This window comes from Trichechus manatus, unplaced genomic scaffold, assembly GCF_000243295.1.
Source record: "Trichechus manatus latirostris isolate Lorelei unplaced genomic scaffold, TriManLat1.0 scaffold00017, whole genome shotgun sequence".
In the NCBI taxonomy this organism is placed as follows: domain Eukaryota; kingdom Metazoa; phylum Chordata; class Mammalia; order Sirenia; family Trichechidae; genus Trichechus; species Trichechus manatus.
Window position 1 is genome coordinate 21458504 of NW_004443953.1, and position 24777 is coordinate 21483280.

Genomic DNA, 24777 nt, shown 5'->3' on the forward strand with positions numbered 1-24777 from the left:
TGAGGTCATCATGAATTGGAATAAATTTGAGGGCAATTGTTTCCTGGGGACTTGAGTAAGTAGGTAAGGCACTCTGTGGAGGAAGAAATTTAATCTAGATCTTAAAGGCTAGATAGAATTAGGTATAGATGTGGAGTAATGAACAAAGGACACACACACCATAAGCAAAGGAAAGCAAGAAGAAAATGCATGATCTCTGTCAGGATTGAATTATGTCCCCCCAAAAATGTGTGTATCAATTTGGCTGGGCCATGATTCCCAGTATTGTGTGGTTGTCCTCCATTTTGTGATTGTAAATTTATGTTAAAGAGGATTAGGGTGAGATTGTAACACCCTTACTAAGGACACATCCCTGATCCAATGTAAAGGGAGTTTCCCTGGGGTGTGGCTGCACCACCTTTTATCTTACAAGAGATAAAAGGAACGGGAAGCAAGCAGAGAGTTGGGGACCTCATACCACCAAGAAAGCAGTGCCGGGAGCACGGTGCATCCTTTGGACCTGAGGTTCCTGCGCTGAGATGCTCCCAGACCAAGGGAAGATTGATGACAAGGACCTTCCTCCAGAGACGACAGAGAAAGCCTTCCCCTGGAGCTGACACCCTAAATTTGGACTTCTAGCCTACTAGACTGTGAGAAAATAAATTTCTCTTTGTTGAAGCCATCTACTTGTGGTATTTCTGTTATAGCAGAACTAGATGACTAAGACAATCTCCTCTGGCTGGGAGGCAGGTTTTGTAGGGGATCCAGGAAATATTATTGGAACAGTGGGTGGCCTCAGATCACGAATGATTGGGCAATTTACCTTTCCTAAGTTGGAAGTCATTGAAGGCTTTCAAAAATGGGTTTATTACATATTTTTTATATAATGGAAGACACCTTAGGAAATCTCATCTGGCAGTAATATAAACAGGGTGAGAAGTCAGGGAGTCCAGTGAGGAGACCAATAAAACCATTCACAGGTGAGGCTGTAAGAGCTGAAGAGTTTGTCCTGAAACAGAACTGTTGGGACAGAGGGTCTGACTTACAGCCTGGTGACTTGCAAGGGAGAGAAGATGCCCCCAGTTTCTAATCCAACAGGAAAGGAGGAATTTGGGAGGGGAGATAGAAAAAAACATTGATTTTAGTAGGTAAAAGAGGGGCATAGCTATGTGGCAATTCCTATAGACAGATACCAATATGAAAGTTGCTCACTGGGGAGAATTTATGGATAAGCATTTAGACCCATAAATCCCTCTTAAGAACTGAAGTGGTGAGAGTAGAGGAAGTTACAGAGAGAGGGCATGAGGGCATGAGGGTTGGCTGATGCCAGCCTCCAGAGGTGTGGAAGAGGAGGAGAACTGAGACTGAGCAGAGCTTTAAAATGCCTCAACACCATGGTGTTCTCTTACTGAAATCTTGCTCACGCTGTTCATTTATACTCAGAAAAGTTTGTTCAGCAAAGCTAAATGAGGCCTACCATCTGTCTGAATCATGAAAATGCCAAACTCCCGCATGAAGCTTAAATAAAAACTGTGTGCAGGAAAAGTTTAATTAAAAGATATTTTGGCAATCATTCATTTTTAGAACTGGAATTGTACGGGTAATATTAAGGAGCCCTAGTGGTGCAATGGTTAAAGCAATTGACTGCTAACTGAAAGGTTGGCAGTTCGAAACCACCAGCTGATCAGAGGGAGAAAGATGTGATGGTCTGCTTCTGTGGAGATTTACAGTCTTGGAAATCCTATGGGGTCACTATGAGTCGGAATCCACTTGACGGCAGCAGGGTTTTTTTTTTTTTTGGTATGTCAATAGAGACATGGGAAAAAGAGGTGGCAGTCTGCTTCCATAAAGATTACAGCCTTGGAAACCATATGAGGTCTACTCTGTCCATAGGACGGCTATGAGTCGGAATTGACTGGAGGGCAATGGGTTTGGATTGTTTTTCTTTTTTAAATATCAATAAAGAACTGAACATGTTAGCACACAATATACTTGCATGTGTTCTCTGCTATGGGTCTTTGTGTAGAAGACCTAAAGCATTTTGCCGAGACTGACAACTCACAATTTGAAATGAAAACCACACACAGTTTATCTCTACTTGTAAGTAATAATAGGTCCCAAGTGGCACAAATGGTTTGCTTTCGACTACTAATTTAAAGGTCGACAGTTTGAACTCACCCAGTGGTACCGTGGAAGAAAGTTCTGGAGATCTGCTTTTGTTAAAATTACATCAAAGAAAACCCTACTGAGCAGCAGTTCTACTCTGTAACACATGGGGTCACCATGAGTCGGAATCAACTCGCCAGCAATGGGTATAGTGTCCACCGTACCTCGTGGTCCCGCTGCCTGGCTGCTGCGGCCCTGTTCATGTCTTCAGTATCTCTGACATGGTCAAGGGCCTGGTCAAGCGATTCCTGGAGGTCTGACAACTTAGCATTGTAGTCATCCAGCTGCTCCAGGACAACAGGAAACAGGGAGCGGGTATCATTGTACAGCCGCTGCCAACTCTCAGCCTGGCTCAACACTGGGAAGAAAGGGTGAAAGAAACTCAGGCTGGGCTTCTCTTTGTCCCCTCCCAGCATTTAGCAATGGTGCAGGCTTATCAGGCCATGGCTTCTCTTCTTTAGCAACGGAGATTGTAGTTGTTTTTCACAAAAGTAGCCTCATGTTTTACACTTGAAGTAAAAATGCTGTTTTGTGGGGTTTGGGAGCCTTTGGAGCACAGTAAGCTAGAAGAAGAGTTTGATTACGTTCTTGTTGGGATTATTATGCTTTATATGGAAACCATGTCATTATACTATGTTTTTTATTACCTAGATTATTAATAATTTTACTATGTAAAGAGGACTTGGATATACTATCGCTTTTATTATTAAAAATAAACCAAAATGATCTTTTCACTAATAAGGGAAAATGATGTTTATAAAAAAACTACGCATTTTCTGTGCTCTCTCCAGGCAATTGTTTTTAGTTAGCTCCTTTAGGTCAAACCCAAACCAACATTTTGGGTGGGAAGAAGATTAAATGACAATAACTGTATATGTGTCTTTATTGTCTGCTCAAAAAGCACAGGCATTGACTATGGGCTTAGTTTTATTTTTCTTCAGGGAATATCAATCTGTCCTGTTGAGGCTTTGTATTTTCTTTCATCACCGTCAGCAGAAGATCCATGTTTATGGCTTAGTAAAGAAAGGGGCTGAAAATACATTCACTAGGCTGAAGGCGGCTAAGTGAGAGGTGATTGGTCCCATTTCCCCAGGGCAGTCTCACTGAGTTCCAAGCTAGGCAAGCAGATTAGAAACATCTGCTATGCCAGTAGAGCACCAGCTTCCTGACGGCAGCCTCGTCCTGACTCAGAGAGGGACAAGAGCCTGAGATTCTTCTCTGGTCCTTTCTGTTTCTAAGACTTTACATGTTTGATACCAAAATATATCTATATGTCAAGAATGTTCCTCTTCTAGAGTAGTCATAATAATTATTAGCAGAAGTTGATAGTGACAATTGTAGGAAAACAACCTAATGCTGGTGTTCTTAACCCTGTTTATGCCATTTGTCCCTTTGAAATCTAGTGACGCCTATAGATCTCTTCCTACAATGTGTTTTAAAATGCATACAAAAAATACATTGGATTAAAAAGGAGAGCAATATTCTAAAAAAAAAAAAATTGGTAAAATAATAATATATGTTCTTCTTCACTAAAGCATTAAACAAGATCCAGGGGTGGGTCTAATAACTACCATAATGTTGAACTATCGATGAGTTTAAACAATGCTGTGAGGTATCAGCAACAGCTAAAATGTGATATGCATGTTTGTAATTTTTTTTAAATTGATTGCTTGTATTAAAAATGGCCACAAATACTTTGCAGCTCCTCCCATTAAGATGTGGAATCTCTTTCCTCATCCCCTGAATCTGGGCTGGTCTTGACCAATAGAATAAGATGGGAGTGACATTGTTGAGTTTTGAACCTAGGCCTCAGGAGACCTTGCAGTTTCCATTTTTGCCCGTTTAGAATGCTCCCATGAACAAGGCAGGCTAGCCTCCTTGAGGGTAAGACTCCACTTGGAGAGAGAAGACCAGACATCCCAGCTGATGCCCAAGCATGTGAGTGAGCCAAACTATCCAGGTTGAGCCCATTCCAAATTGCCCACCCATGAAGTCATGAGCAAATAAATGGCAATTGTTTTAAACCAATATCTTCAGGGTGGCTTATTAGGCATTGATTGATAACAAATACAGGACCAAATCATAGGTTTGAAAACAGTACTATGGTTAGATGTCTACATTCATCATTAAAGGAAATATTACATTTCAATTTGAAGTTAGTGAAAATAAAGTAGTAATTTATTTCCTGTTCAAGTTTACAAACTTCCTGGACCCCAGTAAAGAACCCTTGCTTGGCCTGGGGAATTTCCTGTAACTGCACACATTCCTTGGTTGGGTTCTGAAATGTCTCCTGTCTCACACACCCTGCTAGTTTCCTTATGCAGTCCCAGGGTCGACCTCCATACTGCTTCACTCCAGCCCTGCCTCTACTCCCTTTCACCCTGGTTTCTATTCTCCTAGGACCTCTGCAGAATGAAACACTGCTTATCCACCATTCCTCCTGACACCGGGCAAGTACACATGTCCTTCTGAGCTTTTTCTAAGGGGTTTCCTGTTAACAACCACAGGAGAATAGATTAAAATAAAAAAAATAAACAAAACAAAAATCTGAGGGAAGTTGAGGGGAAAAAAAAAAAAAAAAGACCTGGCAAGCCTCCTACTAAAGGCACAACAGTGACGTGTAGAGGAAATCAACACAAATTGGCTCAACTGAAATAAGAAAAACCTACGTTGAAAGTCATCCACAGCCCTCACAATGTGATGTGGCTGGGCTTGTAGCTTTTCTGCCTTCTTGAGAAAATTTCTCTTACTGTAGGTCTGGGAACTGTTTTCCCTCAATTCTCCTTTCCCTGTTTATAAGTTTTTATCAAGTGCTCTGTTCCTACTTCTTCCCTACAGGAGTAAAAGTTCTGTAGATTCCTTGTGGGATCACAGCTATTCTCCAAGTGCTCTAGATTGGACCTGGATCGAAAAATCTTGCTCCTATAGTCAAGCAGATCTGAATGATTCCCTGAGGCCACATATGAATTCTAAATAGCTCTGAAAATTCAGGGACGTATTACCCAATACGCAAGGAACCCATGGGTTTAACGGTGCTTATTTACTAATCTTTGGTGCACAATTTCACCTGTGTGTACCTTGCTTACTATAAGCCAGTCTATACTGTGCTTACTGGTTAATCCACCCCTGCTCTGAATATTGGGAATTGGCTGCTTTGACCAAATGCTGTGCTGTAGACTCTGTGTCCTTTCCCAGATGCACAAAGAAGATAAACATCTGCTGGGTCAGCTAGAAGCTGAAAACACCTACGCTCATGAGCTTCGTCTGCCTCCTCATCCACAAGCTCCCGTTGGGTGAGGAACGGTTGACGGCGTCTAATCTCCTCAAGCATCTCTTGGGCCAACATCAGCTTCTCAGAGATTTCCTCAGGGCTAAGTTCCTGCTCCTCTCCATAATAGAGCATCTTGTTGTTGATCTCTGAAAGGAAAAACATGGTGAAATAAGACAGCAGGGAGAGATGACCGGGCGTATTATAGTGACACCATGGAAGACACAGCGGAGGGAAGGGTAGTGGGCTGATCCTAAAGCAGAAAGAGAAGCTCATTCAACGTCAGTATACTGGCATCCACATTGCAAATACCACTGTCTGCATCGGAGTTCATCACTTAATCCAGAGGGAAGAAGAACCTGGGAAGTCACTTGTCTCTGCTTCCCATGAGGTGTTTTCAGAATGGGAATGGGGCTAATACAAACTCTGCCCTGCTTTCATCCACAGCTAGTTACTTCCATGATTTGAAGACTTTAAAATTCAAGGCACACATATCTGGGGTCTTTGGTAATTTTTTTTTAATATAAAATACTTAACTTGGAGAAGATTTTCTGAGGTATCTCCTGTCATATGTAAGATGCTTTGCAGGTATTAATTTTATTTTAGCCAAGAATTGGGCCAAAGCTCTAAAGTCAAAATGAAAACATGTTGACAATTATTCAAGTGAGTTCTTCAGGTTGTTTTACCTACTAGTTATAGAATAGGGATTTGTTATAGTATGATGTGAGTTTTTACTCATAAATATTTGTTTTCTGCCAATTGCTATTTGCCTTCTGCATACGTCTCTTGTCAAAATTGGGCCATTGTGACTCTGGGTCATTTTCACTCCACTTCCATAAGTAGGATGAAGAGTTTTAGAACTGAAAGGGACTGCTGAGGCTTGGAGAGATTAAATGACTTGTCTAAATAATAGTAAAGCAGGATCATTCTCTGACTCCCTCTTCCAGCTATGTATGATCAGAAGAAAATTATGTTATTGCCACCTTGTCCTATGGCAGATATGGGAGGAAGCATTTTATCTTCCTGGCATAAAAGAAATTGTGTGTCTGTGGTTTACTATGATCTATGCGGTTGGTCAGGCAAGATGGGTAAACAAACACTGATGTCACATAAATCATACTGTGATACGGGGCTGTATTTTATATGGATAATAGCTTGAAGGTCACCAGCAGTTACTTTAGAGATGGTTGGGAATAAGAAATGACGTACCATTGGTGTTGTACAGCATTTCTGAATTCCAAAGGAAGAAAAAAAAAATGGGGGAAGAGGTTTTTAATGCTATAAATATTACTAAGAAAGTTATAGGGAAATCAAGGTATACTGGGGGAAAAAAAACTATGAAGAGATTAAACCTCCACTTTTCAAGTGAAAGTCTGAAATATTAAACCCTGAAGTAAATGAAACAGGTTTTTTTCCCTTCTCAGCTCTAGCACTTGCAATGCAGAATTCTTTGGCATTTTGATGCAAATACTATATTTACAAAGGGGACCTGGTGGCGCAGTGGTTAAAGTACTCAGCTGCTAACCAAAAGGTTTGCGGTTCAAACCCACCAGCCGCTCCCTGGAAGTAAAATGTGGCAGTCTGCTTCCGTAAAGATAACAGCCTTCGAAACCCTATGGGGCAGTTCTACTCTGTCCTCTGTATAGATAGGGTTGCTATGAGTTGGAATCGACTTGACAGCAACGGGTTTTGGGTTATTATATTTATAATTTTGTTCTGTTTTATTTTAATCATGCCTGGTATAGATTATAGAAGAAAATGTAGACAATAACATTTTTCCCATTGGTCTTTGGGATTTTTTATACATTATTTTTTAAAAGGTAAAAACTGATGGATATTATTGTTTCCCATTTATACTTCTTTTTCATTGTTTCTCATACTTAAAGGGTCAAATAAGAGGGTTTCAGATTCTTCCCAAATGAAACATCTTAGAATCAAAATTTGGATAATAACAGCAAAGGCACATTATTTGATTTGAATAGCTTTCTAGCATACTGGCTTTATTTGCTGCCTAAAGAGGCATTTATTTCTTAATTCAATGAGGTCATTTAATTTTCTAGGTTCAATCTTACTTTTGAATAAATCAATAGTAATTTTAAAATGCTATAGGAAAATAATAGTTTATCAGTACATGCAAAACCATGAGATAGTAAGGATGGCAGCAGGGAGTGTTTGAAATGCATGTCGTTTGCTTTTATTGTGTATTATAGGCAGTAAAGGAAATGTAGCAAATAATTAATGCTGGCTTGAAATATCCTTTTGCCTGGAATATGCCCCTGATATCTCGAAATAAGACACAAATCTTCCAGTGTGGGTCCTTTTACTGCAATTGTGCCCTGAGATACACTTGGTGTTGTCGTCCAGCCTTTAATATACAGGATAATAAAAACTATGGAAATACACAAATACTGTATCTTCCCACACTCTAACCCAAGGAATTTCTCTATCTTAGAACAAATGAAATTGCCTGTTTTCTCTTGGTAAATAGCTTCCAGTGTGCTATTAAGACAGTCTTCAAGATGCAGCCTGCACTTATCAGGAGTTAAAGCACAAATAAGTAAACCTCCAAGAGGGAAGGTAAAATCTACCACAATGGTTTAGGTCAAAGGAATCTCACCCAGTCTCTCCCCTTTTCTTCTGGGTTGGGGACCCAGAGCATGTTGCCTGCCTGGTCCTTGGGAAAGAGCAAAAAACCCAAACAGCTTATAATGGTTTAGATTAGCTGAGAGTTTACTGCCATTTACTAAGCAATGTTTTTCTCTGCAAATATCCGAGAAAGATGTCCAACTCCTACTCAACGATTGCATTTTAGGGAAACCATAGCATGTAATTTCCTCTGCTGGAAAGACATTCTGACACCCCACTTCTGTGAAATGCCTGAAATGGGAATGATTCTGTACATTTATTCTTGAAATTCAACAGATACAAGTGTTCAGAATTCCCAGATAAATGAACTTGAAATGAAGACCTTATGTAAGTTTAAACATATAACACTCTAACAACAGTATCTGGCACATAGTAAGTGCTGACGGTAGCCACTATTTTCATGGCTGTTAATAATATGACTGGTTCCTTTACATTAAGCTGAACCAGAAGATAGTGTATTTACCTTGGATTTTATCCCTCATATTGTGGGTTTGTTCAACAAGCTGAGTTGCATGGTTAATGGTATCCACGGTTTCCTTCTGAATCAGCTGACTCTTTCTCGAGGCTTGATTTTCCTACAAATAATGCATATAAACTCTAGGTTAAATTTATGAGAAAGCCACATTGTATATGTACATATGGGCTGGGTGAGCATAATGTATTCCATAAACATAAATTTTCCTGGTATATGAAACTTGTATTAACATATAAAATGGTCCCAGAAATCATGCTTGAAGGCTAATGTGATGATGACTAGTCTTAGAATCACAAAATGCTCTAAAATCAGATGCTATTCCCATGCTATCGGTCACAGTACAATCCAAACCAGTTGCATTTCATATGCCATCTACCCTTTGAAATTCTACTGTACCTCAAGATGCCAGACTACGAAATTACTCATGTCTGCTGATCAAGTTTGACATTGTGCTGACTAAAGAGCTTAAAGGCCCAAGGAAAACTGTTGAGAAAATAGGCAGACCTTGATGTGATCCATGCATCCAATGGCTCCCGGGTGGTCCAACCACTGATGAGACTGAATTACCACAGAGATTTAAAGGATTATGCTCACTGGGCTGACTGCAGTTTTCAGTGCTTCACTCCAAATTCCCATCAACATTGATGGCACTTGTGTACAAATAACTGCTCACACAGATTTGGCTCAGAGTGCCTGGAGATCTTCTCTGAAAAGCTGACTCCATTCTCTCAACTTGGGAGTTTTTTTTAGAGCTCCCTTGTGGTATTTGTCAAAATTAAATCCCAACTCAAATGTGGCTTCTGAAGACAGGGGGTGTGTGGGTGGGTATGTGTACGTGTGTGGTTAAAGAAAGAAGCTGATCTATGAGCATAGAAACTGGTCAAGGCCAGGACACTGCTTTGTATGCACACTGTGGGGGACGGGTACTTCCTTTTGGCAATAGAAAGACAGCCTCAGGGGTCATATTTACAGGAGGAGGAGCTCTTCAGCCTGGCATTTGGTAAATGCCCGCTTGCCTTGTTCAGTGCTTTTTTGACTCAGCTCTGTGACAAAGTGGTGCAGTGCCTGAATGAGCTGCAGGATGATCTGCCATATAGAGTGCTGATAGACCCATTGTACAGTGTTTCCAGGATAGGCAAGGGGCTTTCTCAAACCTTTCTCCCTTTATCCTGTGCTCTATCTAGAGAAATATTCCATGATTTCAACCAGAATGTGTTTACACTTCCCAGGTATGATCAAAGCAAGTGGCCCTCTAAGACGACCAAGGAAGAGAATGCAAAAATGGTATTAAAGCAAACATATGCCAGAGAAGTTCATTCTCAGGCCAGTCTGCGCACCCCTCCATGCAAAGCAGTGCTTGAGAGCTGTGAAGCTCCCTGTGGAGTAGCTATGGGGCCATCAGTCACTTCACTGAACTGTGGGCTTTCTGAATGGGCACCGTGTTCTGAGTCCTTGCATTCCTTCCTTCAATTCTAGTCTTCCTCTTGACTTGTTCTAATGTTTTCCAGAGAAAAAATATTCACGGTCATTTTAAAATCAGATGATACTGAGAATAAGCTGAACCTTATTTTTGTTGTCATCCTTCCACCCCTTATTAAAAAATATAGATGCAAACATTTAAAAATTTTTAGCAAGTTGCAATTTGATGCAGTTTAAATTGGGTTATATTTGCAAAGTATAATACTCATATTATTTACTTCAGCATCATTCTTCAAGGGAAAAGCCCCAGTGTTATTACAATATTCATTTAACTTCCTTTTTAACATGGTAACATTGAACTGAAGAATGAAAAGCAGCTTGAAAGTGACAAACCTCTAAGCAAAACCTTTTCTTTTCAACCAACGTCAGAGGGCGCTGTAAAATATATGTATGCATACATATGTATTTATTTATTATGTATTATTCATATTTATTTATATGTAATATACTTTTAAGGCAAAAGTATATATGTTGTTAGGTGCCTTTGATGACTCATAGCGACCCTATGCACAATGGAACAAAACACTGCCTGGTCCTGCGCTGTTCTCACAATTGTTGCTATGTTTGAGCCCATCATTGCAGCCACTGTGTCAATCCATCTCATTAAGTGACTTTCTCTTTTTCCCTGACCCTCTACTTTACCAAGCATGATGCCCTTCTCCAGGGATGGGTCCCTCTTGACAACATGTCCAAGTATGCGAGACAAAGTCTCACCATCCCGCTTCTAAGGAGCATTCTGGCTACACTTCTTCCAAAACAAATTTGTTCATTCTTCCAGTAGTCCCTGGTATATTCAATATTTTTCACCAATACCATAATTCAAAGGCACTAATTCTTTGGTCTTCCTTATTCATAGTCCAGCTTTTGTGTGCATATGAAGTGATTGAAAATATCATGGTTTGGATCAGGCACACCTTAGTCTTCAAAGTGACATCTTTGCTTTTGAAGACTTGAAAGAGGTCTTTTGCAGATTTGCCCAGTGCAATACATCATTTGATTTCTTGACTGCTGCTTGCATTGGTGTAGATTGCAGATCCAAGTAAAATGAAGTCCTTTACAACTTCTGTATTTTCTCCATTTATCATGATGTTGCTTATTGGTCCAGTTGTGAGGATTTTTGTTTTCTTTATGATGAGATGTAATCCATGCTGAAAGCTGCAGTCTTTGATCTTCATCAGAAAGTGCTCCAAGTCCTCTTCACTTTCAGCAAGGAAGGTTTTGTCATCTGCTATCGCAGGTTGTTAATGAGTGTTCCTCCAATCCTGATGCCACGTTCTTCTTCGTATAGTCTAGCTTCTCGGATTATTTGCTCAGCATACAGATTGAATAAGTATGGTGAAAGGATACAACCCTGACACACACCTTTTCTGATTTTAAACCACTCACTGTCCCCTTGTTCTGTTCAGATGACTGTCTCTTGGTCTATGTACAGGTTCCTTGTGAGCACAATTAAGTGTTCTGGAATTTCCATTCTTCACAATGTTATCCATAATTTGTTATGATCCACACAATTGAATGCCTTTGCATAGTCAATAAAACACAGGTAAACATCTTTCTGGTATTCTCTGCTTTCAGGCAAGATCCATCTGACATCAGCAATGATATCCCTTGTTCCATGTCCTCTTCTGAATCCAGTTTGAAATTTCTGGCAGTTCCCCGTCAGTGTACTGCTGCAACCATTTTTGAATGATCTTCAGCAAAATTTTACTTGTTTGTGATATTAATGATATTGTTTTGATAATTTCTGCCTTCTATTGGATTACCTGTGCAGCAGAGTTCTATTCTGACACACGTGGTGTCTCCATGAGTCAGAATTGACTTGACAGTAACTGATTATCAAACATTAAAACCAAACACACGTGAGGAATGTGCTTCTTAGTTTAATCAAATATGAGAGACCGAAAGGGCAGCTCCTGTCCAACAGCAGAACGAGAAGGCCAGAAGGGACAGGAACCGGACAAGTGGGCACAAGGAATCTGGGATGGAAATGGGGAGCATGCTGTCACATTGTGGGGATTGCAACCAATGTCACAAAACAATGTGTATAAATTTTTGAATGTGAAATTAACTGAGCTGTAAACCTTCACCTAAAGCACAATTGAAAAACAAAACAAAACAAAACAAAAAACAAACTGGTTGCCGTCGAGGTGATTTTGACTCATAGCGACCCTACGGGACAGAGTAGTATTGCCCTATAGGGTTTCTAAGGAGTGGCTGGAGGGTTCCAACTGCTGACCTTTTGGTTAGCAGCCAAACACTTAACGACTGTGCCACCAGGGCCCCTTTTAAACATTAATGCCTTCCAAATAATCTCTTTTCTGAGCTACAGACTCATGTCTCTAACTGCCCTCAGAGCATCTCCTTAGATACTTCACTCTTAAAATATCCAGACTAATTCACCCTCTAATTTTAATCTTAGTCATGCATTTCTCCAAGCCAGAGCTTCCCTCCTTGCCACTCTTCACAGTCAATTGGTCACCAAATCTTGTTTGTTGGTTTGCCATTTTGTCCTTTCTTCCTCCCCCTCACTACCTCAGTCACAGTTCATCTCAGTTCACTGTAAATTCGTTGCAAATGAACGCAACCAACAATTCTCTTGTCTAGACCACTGACCGGTGTCCCTCTCCTCAGAGTCTTCACTCATCAATCTGTCATCCATATTGCAGAGGAACAGTTCTGAAATGCAAAGCTGATCAGGTCAATGTTTTAGGTAAATGCTTCAATAACTTCCAAAGTCCACGGATGAAGTCCATGCTCCTGAGCATTCTTTATGTTCTGGCCCCTGAGACCTTTTTAGCATATTTTCCTATTCCTTGCTGTACAATTAACCTTCTGCAAGGCCAAAGCCAGAGTTCTTCTAGTCCCAAGAACACACCATGTTGCTTCACATTTCTGTGCTTTTATGGTACATTTCCCTTGCTTGGAAGTAAATGATATACTCTTAGTCATTTTTCAATGCATAGTTCAAGCAGCACCATCTCTGAGAAGTCGACCCTAATATACTCCTGCTGAAAGAGTTAACTTTTTCTTCCTTAGTGTTAGCCATTTAGCCTGTACCTTGCCTCTATTACTAAATGCTGTGTTATAGTTATTTTTTACATATCTGCTTCCCCTACTAGACTGTGAGCTCCTTGAGGGAAGGGGTCCTATTATATTCATCTCAAGGACCAGTTAAAAACCAGTTGCCTTCAAATTGATTCTGACTCTTGGCGACCCCATGCGTGTCAGAGTAGAATGTGCTCCATGGGGTTTTCTATCGCTGATTTTTCAGAAGCATATCGCCAGGCCTTTCTTTTGAGGTGCCCCTGGGTGCACTCAAACCTCCAACGTTTCAGTTAGGCTGTTGAGCACCTTAACGGTTTGTACCATCCAGGACTCCCATTTCAAGGATGGTCACTATTGTATACTAGGTGTTCATTAACAGTTGTGGAATTGAAACATATACTTATTTTCATTCTGCCTTTTTAGCAGGACCAGAGATGGGCTCAGGTGCTTTTGATCTGTGGACATGACCTGCTTTCCAGGCAGTCCTAAGTATCCCTTTGAAGGTTGCTTTTGCTGTGGCTGAAGGAGTAGGGAGGAAAGCAGAGGTAGAGGAGATAGAAAAGTGGAGGGGGTGGTGCAGCACCTTCCTGAGCGAGACCTTGGAGACTGGGATCTGAGACCCAGGACTCCGCAGTGCACTTTGAGACCCAGACAGTGAGGAGCAGCACCGAGACTGGGTATTTTTCCTCCAGGCTCTGAGGAGTGTATTGAATAGCCACTCACATTGACTCTGCTCATGTTTTAACGTTTTTCTTGTTAATCTGTGAGAGCTTTTACCAGTCATATTTATCTTAATATTTTTCTCAGTATATTTGAGTTTTCCATTTATTTAGCTGTTTTACTGGGTATTGAAATTTTTTATCTTGTCAAATCTTTTACCTTTTTCCATTGGAATTCCTCACACTGTAAGTGTATTAAACCTCCTTCCAAGGTTTATTAATGATTTTGTTCTGTTTTCTTGTATTTTTTCTAAGATTTGAGATTTCTGACTCAACTCTTTAATCCATCTGGAATTTAATATTTGGTGTAAAGTGAGGGTTTAAAGTGGTTTTTTTTTCCCTGCCAAATTGAAAAATTGTTTTCTCCACACATTTCCTTTTCTTTCCTTTCACTATTTAATGCACACTTTAGCAAATATTCAAATTTTATATTCTACATAATAAACTTTATTTCTGGATGCTGTACAGCTCTTAGCCCTAAAATGTTAAGGCAAACAGCAGAATAACTATCTTAATTGAAACATATTTCAACCATATTAATCGGCAGCAAATATATTTAAAGTTCCTCATGCACATGGTTTTTCAAGGAAAGCAATCAAAAAAGGGTAAGATGGTGGAATCAGAGCGTGTTAACTTTCTCCGCAAGTCTTGCCTTGATCTATTTTAAGGCACATGGGTCACTGCGTATTTTCTCGGCCATGTTAAGCCCCAGTTGCTGGTGACTAGCAAGGCTCACACCAGCTAAATCCTTTCTTTGAAGGCTGTCCCAGAAACTAACACATACCTTTTCAGCTAATTCCTCCACGTCAGACAGAAGGCTTTTCATTGTATTCTCAGCATTGTTGATCTGTATCTTTCTTAAGACGTACTGGTTTTCTCTTTCCGACAATTTCGTCTGTGGAAAAACGTATTTTGAAAATAATCAGTAGATGTGCACAACAGGCTTTAAAAAATATAACACAAAACTCTTTCATTGGAAGAGGACGTACAGCATGAACCTCTGTCCCCAGCTTTTGTCCCAAAACAGTAGGGTACCTAGGCTGCTATGGGCAGTTGTGAAGGTTGGGGTCTGCAGGAGGGGACTGAGGGCCCCAGGAGATGAAACCCCTCCAAGCTTTGTTCATCAGGCTAGGGACCCTGGCTGGGGCTGTGTTGGGCACGCAGGAAGAGACATCTTTGTCTGATTTGCACAAAGGTGCAGTATGGGCTGGTGGTGGCTCCAGGTTTCTGAGCTTTACATTTTTAATTTGGGCAGGCTTGGAGGAATTGATCAATACTCCCGGATCAATGTTAATGTAGGCTAGAAATTAGCTTTCTTTTCTTTTTCTTTCTTTTTGGTGTAAAGAAAGCAGTTCTCTTTTATTTCAGCCTACTTGCCCCTTTCTTTTCTCTTTTTTGAGGAGTTTGGCCCAAATGAAGCTGTACTCGGGTTACTTTGGAGGAAATCCTTCATTCTTGGCACTGAATTTCTGCCAGCTGTAATGATACCTATTTTGGAATTGGGCTGTTGGGGAAAGAAGATTTGGGCTGGATCAAGAGACTTGTGTCTGGGTTAGTCTTCTGAGAATTAGTGCCTGTGTGTGTCCCAAGGGGTGAGTTTTACAGACTTCCTGAGTTTGGGCTAGAATGGTCACTAAGATTCCATCCAGCTCTACGACTTGATGATTTTTCTTTTGTTTTTCCCTTGGATATTTGGCCACTTCCTGTGGACATCATGTGCATCTCCAAAAAGTAGAGTAAGAAGTAATAATAAGTGCTTGCTAAGCTGAGTATTGTTCTAACTGCTTTATGTATATCAACTCATTGAATTCTCTCAACAACCCATGAAATAGGTGCAATTATTCTCATTTCCAGAGGAGAAAACTGAAGGATAAAGAGGCGAAGTAATTTACCCAAGGTCACACAGCTACTACATGTCAGAGCTGGGGTTTGAACACAAACAGTCTGGCTTTAAAGTTTATGCTCTTAACTACTATGCTAAATTGGCTAACAAAGAAAAAAAAATTGTGCTGTGCTGGTATTAATTTTATTATCTTTTCAGCTAACTATTATTGTTTTTAAAAAGATATTTATTGACTGTGCTAGAAACCCATGATTAAGGGAAAAACAAATACCTCTTAAGGCTTAGATATGTAAGTATAGTTCTAGTCGACTGCTTTTGGCTGTTATCTACTGCTGTTTATTCGATATTAACCACTTAACCTATGAGGAGAAACAGAGCATGTGAATATGGTTATGGGTGTGTGTGTGAGTGAGGGAAAATGAGAGAAGACAATGTGTCTGAGAAGGAGAGGTGGGGGTAGGAGAGAGAAAGAGAAGGAAATTTCTAGAGAAACTCCTTAAAACCTTGCAAATTGAGGCTAAAACAATGGAGTAGGTTTGTGGTAATTACTTGAATAATTCATTTACAGCTTCACCACGGAAATAAGAGTATTTCTCTTCATTCAATAGTTTTGTACATAGATACTAGTTTTTCAGTAATTTCATTTTCATTGTAACTTCTTTATAGTTTGCAGCTTTTGGTTTAAATTGAAGCTCATGGTTACAACCAACTTTTCATAATTTTCTACGACTAACAATCCATAATATAAACATGCCACTCAGATACTAAGAGGACATAGAAGGAATTGCTAGGAGTGACTCTACAAAACCAGAATGAAAATAGTCAAAAGTCCAACACTGCTACATACTTTGAGGAGGTAGATGGTGGAGTTCATTTCATTCACATGCCTCTGAGCAGCGGCACCAGAAGACACACTCAATAGACCGGATTTGCTTTCTTCGATTGAGAGTGCCGCTAACCGCAGGTCGTCTGTCAGATCCCAGATGCACTTGTCACAGCCTGAAGGTTAAAAGGGAATGTCAGGTCTTCAAATTCAAATTCAAAAGTCAATCTGTAAGCATGCTGCTTTAAATAAATGTGTACTTCCTTGATTAATATTATTTTTATTTTTGTTTCCTGAGGATCTGTCCTGGGTCCCAGAACTAGTCCTTACGCTCAAAGAGGGAGTAGAGCCTACGATGAGCCAAACTGTACATTGAGTGCTGTCTCCGCTTAAAACATAACAGAAGACAAACAACACGTAAAACAGAGAAAGTAAGTTCACATGAAAATTAAGCATTGAATTGAATAAGAAAGGAAGCCCAAAAGGGCAAACCATCTGAGACAGTGGGTAAGGAGAAGCCCTATCCACTTTTTTTTTCTCTTTTTAAGAAAATGTATTGTGGTAAAACATACATAACAAAAAACTGCCATTTCAACCACTTCAGAGTGTACAATGCAGTCACATTAGTTACATTCACTATGTCATGCAACCAACTATCCATTTTTCTTTAGTGGTGGGAAAGCACTTTAGGATGCTTCTATTCATGTCAGGTTCTGGTCTCTTGCTTGGCACCAACTGGTAAAGACAGTTACATGCTAGGCACTTCTCCTTTTCCTATTAACTTTTCTCACTCAGTATTCAGGTGCTAGTACTGTGCCTTTATCTCAACCCAGAGATGGCTCAGTTCTTCCTCATGATCCGACTTCATGTCTGGATAGACATCTCAACAGAAGCAGTTCTTTGGGGCATCACTGAGTGTGAATATCTCTCCCTGACACATGAAGATGGTGCCAAAGACCAGGTTGAACCTGGGCACCTGGTGAGGCAGGTCACAGCTATTTTGTGCTGCCCCCCTTTCACATATGAATTCCTCTGGCCACTGTCATCACCACCCAAGGACATAGTGCCCTCCGGTGACACACCGAAAAGAACCTTGTTTTGGAACCTGTCTTGACCACCCTTTAAAACTTGCCTGTTCCCTGTCTTTTTCCCTCAGACTTTACTCTCCTCTAGAGAACCGATAAATGCAGACCAAAGGGTTAATCGTTGTTAATATGTTAATTTGTTATTTGAAGTTTAAGATGGTCTTATATGCTCTCTGAAACCAATGACTCCTCGGTCAGTCAGCACATCAGGCTGGTGGGCGAAATGCTTAGGGCCAGTCAGGCATCTTGATGCCCTTGAAATGACTTTGCCTAGGTGACCACCTATTCCATCAGTGTGTAAATTGTGTCCTGTTTGTGCTCCTATCCTGTGTCATCTTCTAAAACTTGAGGGGCTTCTTGCCTTTACTGGTAATATTAATCTCTTGTGCCCAGTGGGACCGAGAGGCCAAGATATTTTTGTCTGGGGGAGGGGGTTCTTAATATTAAAATAGTCTGTAAACCAAAATTTTGTTTCTGATATAATGGCTTGTAATTTGATTATCAGGAGTGGCAGGGAAACCCGGGAAAGAAAAGACAGCAGCTCCAACTCAGAAGGCCTGAATATTTCATTTCAGGTTCCACTTCAGATTTGTAGTGATTGGGGAAAAGCCACTTAGATCTCTTGTTATCTCAGTTTCCTCAAATGTTGTAGAGTATTGTCTATACAACATATTATCCAGGACTTACTAGATAATACAGAAAAAGAAGCTAAAATGAGCTCTGTCTTTGGGAATCATGTTTCTAACTTTGCCTTTACCCACCAATTAAGATACTGAATTTAAAATAACTTCTAAAACAGAGCTATTTGAAAGTAGACCAGCTGGAATCAAGCAAAGCACTAAGTATCTTTTGTTCAGGGTCTATTTACTTGAAGCACAGACAGAGTTAAAGCACAAACAGGACTCAGCCTTTAGAGAGAGCCATATTGCATAGCTCTCCGTAATCCCACACCTGCAGCATATTAGAGAAAATGGGGTTAGTCAATCAAGTACTGTTATTTTTACTTATGGTTGGGCAGTCCATGCCTGTAGGGGGTTCAAAATTTTCTTCCAAGCATTCTCCGGTTACGCTGTCACAAGGGCCTCCCCCACAACTGCACACTGTGGGAAACAAAAACAAGAGATTAGGGACTCATTTCTTAATGCTTGAAATACAGCAATGTTTTCATGATTTCTAGAAATACTGGTTATCAGTGTATAATTCTTCAGTGGGGATTAATTATAGTCTTCCTTAAAACCTGGTGGAATCTATGATGTAGAGATATGTCCTCACACAATTAAGCCCCAGTCCAATGAGACTTGCAAAGGTGACCCTAAGGAGAAAGTGAACCTAAATGCTCTTGGATTCCTCTCCAAACTCTGGGATTCTGACTTGACCGTGCAACTGGTTTAGTCCAAAAAGATCCTGGTAAGTTTCAAAGGTACTAAATGAGCACCATGGAGTGCACCATTCAACTTGAAACGGAAAGCCATCCTTTCATCACAGACTAATTCTCTGATTTAGTCCAACTTCAGCATTGATCACTGCCAAGTGTGAGGGAGGAGCAGCCCAGCAAGGAGTGAGTGAGGAGGCGCAAGAGCGATTCTTGGCTCCCACAGTGTGCAACTCTTGGCAAGACAGACTCCAAAACTCTACATTTTCATTGGGAGAGTATAGTTATCTGTGGGATAGCCAGAAATAATGTTGTGGAAAGAAATATGAACATGTTTACATGAATTTAGAAGACCAAAGAGCCTATTATTAATCTACTGATTATTTTCAATAATGCCTTTTGGAAAAAACAAAAAGAAAACCCCAGTGTCATCAGACTGTTCATTTTCCACTGAGTTACTGAGTAGAAATTAATCTGTAATATTTAAAAAGGAATTCCTAAGCTATCTCTTGAGGGTGTGATTCAGTGGTTCACCTTCCTTGTGGGTGACCTGGGTTAGATTCCTGGCCAGTGCACCTCATGAGCAGCCACCACCTGTCAGTGGAAGGTTTTGTGTTGCTATGATGCTGAACAGATTTCAGCAGAGCTTCCAGACTATGATAGACTAGGAAGAAAGGCCTGGCAGTCTACTTCCAAAAATCAGCCAGTGAAAACCCTACGGATCACAACAGTCCGATCCTGTTGTGCATGCTGTCGTCATGAGTTGGAGGATGACTCAATGGTAGCTAACAACAACAACAAACTAACAATAAACTGGACTAGAATTGTGAGTTTTTTCTCACTTCTTGTTTTTCTAGAACAATCATAAAGAATTAGCTTCAAGGGGAACATACATTTATTACATTTCAGATGTTTAATGTTCCACAAAATGCAAATTTACTAGACAGTTCAGCAAGATCATGCTTTCTGGCTTCTAACACTAGCTTGTCTTCTAAAAGTGATTTGCATCCTTGTAGTTTAAATATATGTCTAGCAAATGCTTTGAGAGGCAGGGCATCAATGTTTAAGGATGATCGCTTTCTGTCCCATCAGTTTGACTGGATGCAGAGTCCTCTCTTCCCTCTGCCATTCTTGGTGTTACACCTCTGTGCACACTGCTTTCTTAGAGGCGTGTTTACTTTTATTGTGACTTTGGTGGGTCATACTTGTTTCTTTCTCAAGTTTAAACTCCTGATTTAATATCTTTTCAGGTGGGAATCTGTTTTAGTGAAATGATTTCTCACAAGAGCAAGATATCTCTTCCTTTCCCTTTTTCCCCTCAAAGTTACATAAGAGTGAGAAATAATCTCAGCCTTCCTGTACTCCTAGAGGAAAGCAATTTAACTTTACTTCTAAGGAGCTTCACCCTATACGGTAAACAGATTGCATAAATCATGAATAAAATGTGTGCATTTTAGTTGAGGCACAAATGGAAGATTTCCTATACTATTCCTGAAATATTTACTCTGACAATTTGAGGAAGGGGAGGGGGGCTGATTAAACTGTATCCTTGATTTGCTAATCCATTTCACCAAAATGTCGACTTCATCAAGCATAACTGAGAGAAAGGACTTAGGCTGCAAAATAAGAAAACATTTAGACTGATTTCATTCAGTCCTCTGGCCAAGAAAAGGAAACCAACGAAAGCCGAATCCTAAAAAAAAAATGGAAACAAAAAAAGAAAAAGCAAAAAGTCCATTGTGTTAGTGTCTGATGGTCTATCCTACCATGAGCTAAGTTATTCTAGTAGCCTTCATAAAAATATTTATCCCTCATGAATTTGGAATGCGCACTCCTGAGAATATACACTGTTCTGGAAAAGTGACAAGGTAGCACTAGCAATATTTCCCCAAAGTAAATTCTTCATCTAAATTCAGTATTGACGGACAACCTGAGTAATCACGTACATGCTGGCCAGGCAGTGGGATTAGGACTTACAGTACTGTACCTGCACAGTTCTTGGCTATCCTGGCGTCCCCATAGTAGCCAGGAGCGCAGCGTTCACAGTTGAATCCAGTGGTGTTGCGTAAGCAATTCCTACACTGGCCGGTGACTTCATCGCAATCTTCAAAGATCAGATTGGGATCTGAATTTCCACTGCAGTCACATTTCTTACAGGTACTTCCAATCAGTAACGGGTTTCCAAAGTAACCAGGGGCACATCTGAAGGGGAATCACATGTTAAAATTTTAGTATCCACAGTTATTCTTCATTTTTATCTTCTTCGCTACCTAGAAGGAAGGTGTAGTGGATATTTGTGGATTGCTCTCCCCAAATCCATGCCCACTCCTTCATCTTCCTAATGCAGTAGGCTTTGTTTTTTAAGGAACTGTTCTTCCATTGTATTTGAGGCCATTCAATCTGGCCAGGCCTCCAGATGCATGAGTGTTTGGATTTAACTAGTGTAAGGAGCATTTGTGGTCATCCCAATGACTGGTGTGCATGGCTGGCATATGATAGATGGGGCCAATATGTTAGATGTACTGAAAGAGAAGCACAGTAGGGCACAGTTAAGAATTGTCCTGGCCCAAATGTTAATAACACCTGTATTGAGAAACACTGGTCTCTATTACTGCCCACCTTGCCACAGTGAATTGTTTAAATAACCCAAGTCTGAGCCAATCAATGCCTGGCATTCTTCTGGCCAAAAGGGATGGAATCAGGAAAGATAAAACTGAAGTGCAGCTCAGGGCTCTTGTTTGAGGGTGTGAGAAGGCATTCTCTGCATCTGCACACGAAGGAAGAGGCATGTAGCACTCTCAGCTTCTGGCAGCCATCTTGTTAGTGAGTGAAGCCAGCCTAGAGACAAAGCAGAGGGCAGAGCTGAGAGTACCACAGGTAAATAGTGTTGAAGCCCAGATTGCTATTATTCTAGACGTTTTAGATACATGAGCCTACAGAGGCCAGGTAGCTAACTGCACTTGTGGGGTGAGCTACTACCTCTGATTATGTTAGCTAGGCCCTAAACAGGGGAACTGGCCAAGTTGGAAAGTAGAGATTGATTTCCATGCAACCTTTGCTCACCTAGCCAAGCTGTGCACTCTGGGTATGTCTGCCTCTGCCAGGAGGAAGAGATGCCTTTCTTAGCTTTTTACCAAAGCACCCTGTGGGTCAGCAGAGGCCCTGGTGCATGGGACTTGAGGCCCTGTCTAAATTCATCCTTGCCAGATTGAGCCTTGAGGGAATAAAGGACCTGTGTTGCTAAATTTCCTATTTTTAATGAAAAACGTAGAAACTGGATTTTTATGTGAAATCTCAATTTTTAAAATTGGCTTAAGCTTTGTAAGAATGCCGTACAGGCCAAGCTACACATATTTGCTGCCTGGCTGAGGACTGTCCTCTGCTGTGGACCCTGAACTAGTGTAGAAGACTGGCTAACTGGAGCCGAAGGTGCTCCAGGCGTGGCTTAGAAGAGCATGTGGTCACACAGCAATGGGATGAAGGTCAGGCAGAGGAGTTGGTTCTCATGTGAGGGAGAACAAGAGAGCCAGTAAAAGTTTTTGAGCATGATGAAATGGTGGTGAAGGAAGCCAGCTGTGGTGTCAGAGAGCAGCATGGACTGTAGGCTGGAACACTGAGTCCCGGGTGGGGTGCAGAGGGCTTGGGCTGGGGCATTAGCCTTGGCAGTGGAAAGGAAGGGAGGGTTTTCTAAGGAAACCAACAAGACCTGCCAGTAATAATAAGCTGCTACATTTTTTTTAAAGGTCTCCATTTAAAGGAAGAGAATCATGATTCAGAACCTTTGAAAAATAGAGACACTAAAGAAATCACAGCCATAACCCCAGGACCCTAACACAATCACTGTTAAATATTTTATGTATGTTCTCCCAGTTTTTGTTCCTATGTCTCATTTTCTTTGGACATAGTTGTGATGACGGTGTATGTTCAATCTTTATATTCTTTATTTGCATCATACCTCATAGCTTCATACACTTTCATCTGTGTGAGCTTATTTAGTTACCACAGCCACCTGGTAGGTAGGTAGACCATGTGAGCCTGGCTTTCTGAGGCTGAGAGGTTACTTTGGTTTCCAAGGTCACATAGCTAGGAAGTCACAGCACATAGACCTTCTGACCCTGATGCTCTTTCCTTCTCTCCACCCTGGACCACAATGATGCTGCTATAAATGAACGAGTGAATTCATTCAACAGAAGGACAATTCAGGTACATTTTAAGTAAAGGATGGAGGGAGATAGGAAAAGGAAAAACACACAGCCCATGCTCTGAAAGAACAGGAAGTGAATCAAACACAGTTATACATAATATTGTGGTCTCTAGAAATTGAGATCTATGAAAAAGATTAGAATGAATATAAATGGTACATAACCCACAAAAAGACAACCTAGGAGGAAATGTTCAACGAGTTTTGTCATTCACATGTTCCCATATTTTTACACCTCAGATGTACAGGCCCTCTGGTCTCCAAGCCAGCATAAATTATTCCTCTATGGGACACATGGTTGGACTGAATTTTTTCCTTTGCTGCAGTTAACCAGAGAATTCTTCGGCCCACCAGTGTGGTACTCAGACCTGCCATTTCAATGTGTAGCTGGAAATCCTGAGATCCAGAGGGTTGAAGGGAGTTCCCCAAAATCACAGAGACTGTATTCACAGTTACCTTCCCAAATTCACAGTTACTTTTCTTTCTCTATTTAATTCCACAACATTTGGTTTCTATAGGTTGTCTCCTGATCTTCTATTTTATAAGTCAGAATCTCAATTACAATGGGAACCTACTTTGAAATACTATTCTGAGTTCAGTCTGCAAATCCTTTGGTGCACCATTTGATGAGTCATTTCTCTCACCGATTTTCTCTGTGAAATCATTATTTTTACAGCTCGCCTCAATGGCATGTCATTTGGCCTTCAATTGTCCGTAATGTGTCATTGACACATAGTTGGTCCTGTTATTTTTTCCTTTACTCTGAGGCAGATTTCCCTGTTACAAACTGGTACTACAGTAGGTCCAGACAGGTTTAAATTAATATTTTTCCAAGATTATCATTGAAATCAAACACAAAATTAAGAAAAGCTTCATTAAGAACCCATGAACCTCCATGAATATTTCTGAGGACCCCTGAGGGTTTCTTAGGTTGCAGTGTAAGAAATACTGTTTTATATTACACGGGTGTGGTATGGAATGCTGGAGGTTCAGGTCACGAGGCAGAGAGAGGGCCCAATGGGGATCAAAATATGAATTCCCAGGCCTCACCCTTAGAGGTTCTTTTTCAGTGTGGCATGGAGGGGTGGTGTGGAGAGCTCTGAAATGCAAAGGTTTCCAGAAGATACTTACAGTCAAACTTCAAAACCACTGCTTGATTAAATGATCTCTAAGTACAGAAACACCTAGAGTGTTCTTGGCTTGTATCATTTTTATTTTTGTTTGAAATAGATATCCACACAAATCAAGTTCCTATTTTGAAAAGTTTCCGTGGTGAGATCCAGGTTCATAAATACATTCAAAACAGATTAGATGAAGCTTAACTCAGACACCTTAACAACTTGGCTATTAAACTCAAAAGAACCCCGTACTCAGTGGATTCGCAGGGTTAAGCACAAACCCAAAGCAACTGAGGCCATCTCCCCTTGGGTGATCCAGCACGTCCATGGGAAAGAAACCACTCCTTCCACTATATTCCTGAACAGCCTTTGCTTGTCTTTCTGTTTAAAACAAAACGAAACAAAAAAAACCTAGTTGCCATGGGATTGATTCCAACTCATGGTGACCTCATGTGTGCCAGAGTAGATTTGTGCTCCAGAGGGTATTCAATGACTGATTTTTTGGGAAGTATATCACTAGGCCTTTCTTCTGAGGCACCTCTGGCTAGACTTGAACCT

At 40.6% G+C, this 24777-nt stretch overlaps 1 protein-coding gene across 1 annotated transcript in view; it reads right to left on the minus strand.

Annotated features, from left to right (window-relative positions):
* Positions 1-24777, minus strand: part of LAMA4 (laminin subunit alpha 4) — a 150250-nt gene that overhangs the window by 64171 nt on the left and 61302 nt on the right. The window contains exons 5-11 of the mRNA XM_012554407.2: positions 20888-21102; positions 18533-18628; positions 16468-16619; positions 14562-14672; positions 8523-8634; positions 5395-5562; positions 2310-2503 (exon numbers count right to left, since the gene is read on the minus strand). Of these exons, the coding sequence (XP_012409861.1) occupies positions 2310-2503; positions 5395-5562; positions 8523-8634; positions 14562-14672; positions 16468-16619; positions 18533-18628; positions 20888-21102 (1048 nt within the window). The remainder of the gene's footprint in view (positions 1-2309; positions 2504-5394; positions 5563-8522; positions 8635-14561; positions 14673-16467; positions 16620-18532; positions 18629-20887; positions 21103-24777) is intronic.